Source organism: Pelophylax lessonae (assembly GCF_965119305.1).
Source record: "Pelophylax lessonae genome assembly, chromosome: 3".
Taxonomy (NCBI): domain Eukaryota; kingdom Metazoa; phylum Chordata; class Amphibia; order Anura; family Ranidae; genus Pelophylax; species Pelophylax lessonae.
In genome coordinates this window covers 370,711,034-370,719,505 of record NC_138770.1, presented here as the reverse complement: position 1 = coordinate 370,719,505, position 8,472 = coordinate 370,711,034, and the positions used below count along the sequence as shown (strand labels likewise).

At 44.7% G+C, this 8,472-nt stretch overlaps 1 protein-coding gene across 2 annotated transcripts in view; it reads left to right on the top strand.

The window, feature by feature from the left end:
* Window positions 1-8,472, top strand: part of MDN1 (midasin AAA ATPase 1) — a 902,759-nt gene that overhangs the window by 415,964 nt on the left and 478,323 nt on the right. For both annotated transcript variants that reach the window (XM_082250237.1, XM_082250236.1), the window contains exons 37-39: window positions 89-211; window positions 565-762; window positions 1,562-1,669. In XM_082250237.1, coding sequence (XP_082106363.1) covers window positions 89-211; window positions 565-762; window positions 1,562-1,669 — 429 coding nt within the window. The remainder of the gene's footprint in view (window positions 1-88; window positions 212-564; window positions 763-1,561; window positions 1,670-8,472) is intronic.

Sequence of the window (8,472 nt, the reverse complement as noted above, 5' to 3'; positions counted from 1 at the left end):
TGCTAGTAATGGGATATTAGAATGTTATGTGGTTTCTACTGCTAATGCTGCATTTTCCTATTCTTTTTTACATTGCTCCGCTGCTAAGGATGTGACTGATTTATTTGGCACCGACTTACCGATTGAAGGGGGAAAAGGTGGTGAGTTTGCTTGGCGAGATGGTCCTTTTCTGTCAGCCTTAAAAGCTGGACACTGGATTGTATTGGATGAAGTAAGTCGCCTTTTTTGGCTTTTTAATTCCCTGCTTGTTGCTTTTTTAAACTGATTGTTTTGCTTATATTTAGTAAAATGCTTGACTTTCATTGTCCTCTTTTGAGATGCTGAAAGTAACTGCTGGATGCAGTGATGTTTTTTTGTGACTTTTTCTCTGCTTTCCTGTTCGTTTTCATGGAGTTAAAATGATGTAAGCGTAATCTTATTTTTCATATGATTTTTAATATAAAGTATTTTAGAGAATTGCCAATTGTATAGCATCTTTGTTTCCTAAAAGGGACTTGGACTTTTACTTAGAACCAGTTTTCTGCCCCCCCCCCACCCCCCCCTCCTTTTTTTTTTCCCACTCAGCTGAATCTTGCCTCTCAGTCAGTATTGGAAGGATTGAATGCTTGCTTTGACCATCGGTCTGAGGTGTACATACCAGAACTAGGCATGACATTTCAAGTGCAACATGAGAAAACAAAGATCTTTGGTTGCCAGAACCCTTTCCGGCAAGGAGGTGGCCGAAAAGGACTTCCACGATCTTTTCTTAACCGGTTTACACAGGTTTGTACTTTAAAAACCTGCAATCCTATATTACAACTTTAGGGTTGTGGGACTGGAATTAAGGATTGCCATTTAACTTTGGATTTAGAATTCTCAGTTTAATTCTAGTTAATAGTATAGATCCGGCAATCAAAGTTTATAAACCTAACATTAAATTGTAGTGTGACTTTTTGTGGAGAGTGGGGTCTGCATGAACATTTTACGTGTTACACCCTAAATATGGATGTAACCTATTTAAAAGTTTAACTTATCCTTAAAGTGGTTGTAAACTCTAATGACTTTTACCTATAGGTAAGCCTATATTAAGGCTAACCTATAGGTGCTGTAAATATCTCCTAAACTTGCACCGTTTAGGAGATATTTACAGTGCATGTAGCTGATGATGTCATTGGCGCATGCGCTCTGAAGAAACGGCCGCCCGTGCAGTTTCTTCAGAGCCCTGTGCCGTGACTGGTGGCTCCCGCACGTATGCGTGGGAGTGACGTCACACGGCTCCGGCCAGTAATACAGACGGAACCCACAGACCCGGAAAAGACTGGTGAAGATGGATGCGCCCAGCAGCAGGGAACACGTGGGCATAGTTGCAGGTAAGTGTCACATAATTTGCTAGTATGTGATGCATACTAGCACATTATGCATTTACTTTGCAGGGAAACAAAAAAGAGAGAAGTTTTTCAAGAGTTTACTTCCTCTTTAAAAGCTACAAATAGTTAAAATAAATACTAATTAAAATATTTCATTTGAAATTGTGAAAAAAAAAAATCCATTGATTGTCATCCTAAAAATGTTTGTCTCTTAGGTGTTCGTGGATCAACTTTCAACATGTGATATGGAATTTATAGCCAATACACTCTTTCCCACCTTGGGTGAAACTGTTGTTTCTAAAATGGTTGCTTTCAACAACCAGGTATAGTAAGCTAGTTTGGATAACTAGATAATAAATGCAGTGTTAGAACACCCTCCTCTTGAGGGGACTTTGTGTACTTGTCGCATTGTGCTAGTGGGTGCCAACATAAATTTACTTAATTGAATTCACTAGTGTGTTGCCATAGTTTCCTAAACTGCTGCTTTTTTTTTTTGTTTTATTGTTTTAATGTATTATAAGCTAAGATGCAGTTCGATTTAATAGATTTGACATGCTTGAAATGTTGGTATTTTGTGTACCGGCTTTTGGTCCTTTTTATTCTTTTCATTGTTTACCTATTTTATTCTAGTTTTTAGATAAGAATGCTGAAGTAGAACTAAGTGGATGTCGCTCTTTGTGTCGCTCTTTGTGTCGGTGTCTGTCTCGGTCGGTGTCTGTCTCGGTCGGTGTCTCTCGGTCTCTGTCTCTGAACAGAACATAAAGTGCATACAAATACAAGGATTTAAAAAAACAAAAAAAAACAAAAAAAAAACATATCCCGTGCAAAATATAAATTCATTAACATTCTACATATGATGTTAAAGTGCAAAATGCATACAATGTGAAAGTTCATTCAATGTAAAAAGAAACAAATCCCCCAAAAAATAAATAAATTAAATTCAGCTCAGAAGCAGTCCTTTAGGTAAAGAGATAGTATTTCCAACTATCAAATATTACGCAGTCCTTATAATAATAGAAGCATCAGCAGGAGAAGAGTGTGAAAAAAATAGTTTGGAAATCCCTCTAAGAAAGATCAGTCCATCATTTGTTAATGGGGGGGCTTACCAGATAATTCTGACCTTAAGGTGGTCAAAACAAGCTCAATGCACACGTGGGAACATCAATACAATGATTTAAAAAAATAAAAAAACACATCCAGTGTGAAATAAATTCATGAACATTCTACATATGAGGTTGTCAAAGTGCAAAATGCATACAATGGGACAGTGCTGTGAAAGTTCATTCAAAGGATAGGAGAAAAGAGAAGCCAAACACCACATGTGAAAAGAAGCAGGATTTAAGCACTGCAGCAAGGAGAGGACCATCTGATCTCAGAAAATTACCAGCCGGATATATTTGTGGTGGTGTCTTAACATTGGAAATGCCTTTTTCTCCAAACCATTGAATTAAGAGCATCACTTTATCCGACCCACTTTAATTAAGGGGTCCAAAATTTCCAGTAAGCGGAATTTGTGCACACTGGGTGGAAGTCCTAAGGTGAAGGTGAACTGTATCTGCGTGAACAATGGCAGTGTCTCCTAAAAAGAATCCTCCTGAGATTGGGATATCCTCTGTGGCTTCTTTGCACTAGAGATTTTCTATATATCACTTATATTCACTATTCATTTATTTTTGCACAATATTTGTTTGATTTTGCATATTTACTAAGTGTGTGTCACTTGTTTGAGCGCGGTATCCAATTTTAAGTTTTCAAAACAAGCGCAATGCACTTGTGGGAACATCAATGGTCTCCTCATTAAATGGAAGAGAATCCCGGATTCAGGTCTGTCCTCTGTCCAACTTCAAACTCACGTTCGTCAGATTACATGCAGAGTATATAAAATGGAAGACCAACCATAACATCCAGTATAAAACAATTTATTGAATTTTAAAAAGTTGCACTTACTGCATCATATAGGCTCGTTTGCTCATGGCATGTAACACAAACCCCACTACTCTCCAGTACCCAATTTGATGTACGACCTTACCACGCTGTTGTAGGGAAACCCTCGGGGAGGATCCGGACGGTCACCAATCACAATTCCAAAATGACCAATCAAGGAGCGGGATTAACTCTTATGCCTAATTTAATCACATGATTTTATAATACCCATAGGTGATTGCCATCTAGTGATGAAATTAGAGATTAAAAAAATTTTACTAAAATAACAGTAAGTGCTCCTTAGTAAAACTTGGGAGGATCAAACATTGTGAAACCTGCTGAGAACTAAAAAAAAAAAAAAAAAAAAAAAAAAAAGTTAAATACAATGAACAATAGAAAACGTTAAATAGGATGGACTTGGTTTCAATCCTGCCAAATAAAATATTCTCCATAAGTATTAACTCTCACATATTCATACTAGCCAGAAATATATTAATAAACTAAATTAAAACTGATAAAAAAAAATGAAAAATAAGATTACTATGGGCAAAAATCATATTACTCAAACCTCAAGACTTAGCAAGAGCCTTAAAATAATATACAATTAACTGTTTATTAAACAATGTCCCACTCCACGTTCAGGCCAAATGGCGGATAAGATTTCAAAAGGTAAATCCATTTTTCTTTCGTTCATTGACACAGAGCTCCTGACATTCATAACCATTGGGTTATACTGCCCCCTACAGGAGAAGAACAATAGTCAGAAAATTTTGGCTACACCCATGTGCAGTCCCAGGGTAGTATACACTCTCTGCCATAGCCAGTTTTTTTCTGTCTAGTGATGAGTAAGCATTAATTTCCTTGCTCGGATCTTTGGTCCTGGCAAAATTTGTTAGATCCAATTTTTTTCTCCTAGATTTTCTTCTTGTGAGATTTGCAATCAACTGCCGGACTGGGCGACGGGCTGGATAATCTAGATCCAGTGGTCACCTTAGTCTGGCCAGCAAGCGCGTGCAGACCTCTGTTCAGCTCTAGGTCAGCCATGGCATAGCCCCACTGGATGGGGGCTGGTCTGCGAGTTAAACGCCTTGCGAGGGCGCATACGACTGGGTCTCGGCCTGAGTTGCAGCGTCCCCCCCCCCCCGATTTCAATGGCGAGGAGGTTCTGTCTGGAGTGGTGTCCGCCTAGTTCTTGGTATAGTGTGTAGCTGTTGCCCCCTCATTTTTGGGGGGTTTTGGGGTAGACGTGGGCCCCTCCTTACCGCAGTCATCCCCCCTTGCCAAAGTCCTTCAGCCTTGCGGGCGATTGGGCTAGCAAAAAGCGCTCCCTGCCTTCCCCTGCCTTATCGGTCTTATCAGATTCTGAATCTGATTCGGCTGTCACAGATGTGGGTCTCCCTGCTGGGTCTGCAACCACGCGTCTGGAATCCTCTGATAGGATGATTCCTCCACGTCTGCGACCACGCACAAATAGGCACTGGTGGATGCACTGATTGTATCTGTGCCTGAGACCCTGAAAATAGAGGATGCAGCTGAAGCTGCGAAGGAGGCGCAGGTGCCCTTTGGGACTTGTAGGCCATCCAAAGCGTCAAAGGTGTTTCCTTTTCCTGCTTATTTTGACAGAATTGTCACTAAAGAGTGGGGATGACCAAAGTGTTCCCATGGGGTCCCGAAGTGCTTTACTGGACGTTACACCTATGAGGAGCCCCTTCTTAAGTGGACTGTGCCACCAGTGGTGGACCCCCTGGTTTCCAACCATGATTCCGGTTGAAGAGTCCCCGGCATGGCACGCACGATTGTTCAGCAATGAGGCCGATATTGACCATTGCCCTAGTGTTGTCTGACCAAGTGGGCTAAGCTCTTACACCGTGACCTGGAGGGGGAACAATTCTCCCTGGCCTTTGCTAAGCTGGCGGACTAGCTGGTCCAGGGGCTGCAGTTTATCGGTGATACTTCTTTGCATGCAGCTCTTCTGATGGGTCGCCTGTTTTGACAATGGTACTTCAATGTGTTTTTTGGCGCAAGTGCTGGTCTGCGGAAGAAGATCGCCTGTTAAGAGCTACCCTGGATGACCTCATTAAAGGTCTCACAGGGAGGGAAAAGTACTTTCCTTTTCTTCCGCAGGCTAATAAACGCAAGGAACCTCGTCGTAGACGTGGGCCTTCCTTCTCAGCTCATAAGTTTTTTCGTCCCTCAGGGTTGACTGACGGGCTCAAAGCCTTTCAGGGCTTCTTCTGGAGGATCCAAATGTACCTGGTCTGGCAAGCCAGGATCGGGCTTCTCCAGACCCGGGGACAAGGCTCCTTCTTCGTGAAGGTGCGCTCTCACCTGTATGGGGAGGGGGGTGGGGGGTGCGTCTTTAATGGTTTCCAGACCCATGGACTTCCTGGGTGCAAGACAAGTGAGTCCACAAAGTCATTCAGACCAGCTATGAGATCAAGTTTCTCTTGTGTCCTTTGGCAAGGTTTTTTTCCTTACAACTTGCACCTGTCCCCAAACTGCTTAAAGGGCCTGTTTGGGGTGGTACAAGACCTTTTCCTTCAAGGGGGGTTTGTACCGGTTTCGACATCGGAACATTTTAAGGTTTTTACTCAAACCTGTTCACAGTTCCCAGGCAGGAAGGTAAAATGCGTCCAATTTCTGGACCTCAAGATGCTCATAATGGAGTTCATTTGAACAGTGGTGGCATCCCTGCATCGGGGGGATTTCCTCGCCTCGATCGATATCAAGGATACCCATCTTCACATTCCTGTATGTGCCAGTCACCAGCGTTTTCTCTGCTTTGCTGTGGAGAGCAGTATGATCAGTTTGTGGCATTACCCTTTTGGTCTCGTATCTGCTCCTTGGGTTTTCACAAATGTGTTATCCTCGGTGCTAGCTTTGCTACGCCAACGGGGGGATCGCTATACTGGGCTACTAGGACGATCTCCTTCTGTGAGCGGAGTCTCCCTCTGCTCTGGTGGAGAACCTGGAGATCACAATACGAACTCTGTGGGAGTTCGGTTGGCTTCTGAATTTTCAGAAGTCTGCTCTGGTCTCGTCCACAAAGCTGGACCATCTTGGCCTGACTCTGCACTCGGCCTTAGCCAGAGTGCTCCTTCCTCTTGAAAAACTCCAGAAATTTCGCCTCCTGCTGTCCAACAAATGGTCATCCCTCTGGACTTGCATGTGGGTGCTAGGCCTGATGGTGTCTACCTTAGAGGCGGTTCCGTTTGCACAGTTCCATTTGAGGTCCCTGGAAAGGGACATTCTGACCAAATGGGACAGGACTCCGCAGTCTCTGGACAGCCAGATCGGGGCACGAAGGAGCCCCTTATATGGTGGCTTCGTTCACCGGCGCTTAGGCTGGGAAAAGCCTTCCTCCCCCTGTATTGGACAGCGGTCACCATGGATGTCAGCCTGTCCGGCTGGGGAAGCGTCTTCAGCAAGCACTCTGCTCAGGGGATCTGGATGCTTGAAGAGTCCAGACTCCCGATCAATGTCTTGGAGCTTCCAGCAATCACACTGTGTCTGGATCATTGGACGGATTGTCTTCAGGGTTGTTCAGTGCGCATTCAATCGGACAATGCCACGGCGTGGTTTTCGTCAATCAGAAATCTCCGCCGTATACATTCCAGGGGGTTGGACAATTGGCAGGCGGATTACCTCAATCGGCAGGCGTTGGACCAAAGGGAGTGGTCCCTTCATCCAGGAGGCATTTCATCATCTGTTTCTCCGGTGGGGCACCCCCCGAGGTGGATCTGTTGGCGTCTCGGCTCAACAGAAAGGTGCAGAGGTTTGTGGCACGGTCAAGGGATCCTCTGGCAGACGCCACAGATGTGGTGGTGGCCCCGTGGGGTCAGTATCATCTGTTTTTACTCCTTCCCCTCTTCTCAAGCTTCTGCCAAGACTTCTACGCAGGATCAAGGTAGAAGGGATTCTGGTCATCTTAGTAGCTCCGGACTGGCCTAGCCAGGCTTGGTACGCTGATCCTGTGTGGCTGGTCGCCGACGTTCTTTGGCAGCTTCCTCTCAGGAAGGATCTGCTGTCCTAAGGACTGATCTTCCATCCTGCTTTAGTCGCTGGTTTTGAAGGCTTGACTGTTGAACACTAGGCGCTGAAGGATAGGGGTTTATCTGAGTCTGTGATTCCTACACTGTTGAAAGCCAGGAAATAAATCTCTAGGAAGATCTACCATTGTATGTGGAAGACCTATATTGTGTGGTGTGAGTTTCTTGGGGTTCTAACCTCGCTCTTTCCCGGTGGCTTGGATCTTGACCTTCCTTCAATGGGGGGGGGGGGGGGGATTGAGCAGAAATTGGCCCCGAGTACCATCAAGGGCCAGGTGTCAGCTTGGGCAGTCTTCTTCCAATGACCTTTTGCCACCAACTCCCTGGTGCGTACATTTTCTTCAGGGTGTCATACATTTTGTTCTCTCCCGTGCGGGCTCCGTTGCCGCTTTGGGATCTTAATCTGGTGCTTCCAGCTCTTCAGAAACCTCCCTTTGAAATATTCGGGAGATACCCCTGCTTATGCTGCCCCAGAAGGTGTCCTTTTTAGTGGCTATCAACTCTGTGCGCAGGGTGTCTGAACTGGCGGCATTATCCTGTCGTTCACCTTACCTGGTGATTCACAGGGATAAGGTGGTTTTTCGCCACTTTGTCGTCCCTTCCAAAGGTTGTCTCTGATTTTCATTTGAATGAGAACATTGCGTTGCCTTCCCTGTGTCCCAGGCCTGAACATCTGAAGGAAATTGCCTTTCATGCTTTGGATGTGGTCCACGCAATTAGGGTGTACCTGGCAGCTACGGAGTCTTTCAGGAAGTCAGACTTTGCACACGGATGGACATCAAAAGGTTGCCCGCTTCCTCTGCGACTATTTTCAGATGTATCCGACAAAAGGTGGTTAAGGCCTATTCCATCAGGGGTCAGGTTCCTCCTTTCTCTTTCAAAGTGCTCTCTACTGGGGCACTTAGTGCATCTTGGGCTTTCCGTCATTGGGCATCAGTGATGCAGGTTTGCAAAGCGGCCACCTAGCTGTCGTCGGTGCATACTTTCACAACGTTTTATAAAGTGGATGTGTTGGCATCTGCGGATGCTTCTTTTGGCCGCAAGGCTTTACAGGCTGCTGTTTAAGCGGACCTGATCCTCTTTGAGGGTTTTTTGATGGGTTCCTGTTTTGGTTGGCTACGGTTTAGCCTTGGAAGTTTTTGTTGTTCACACCC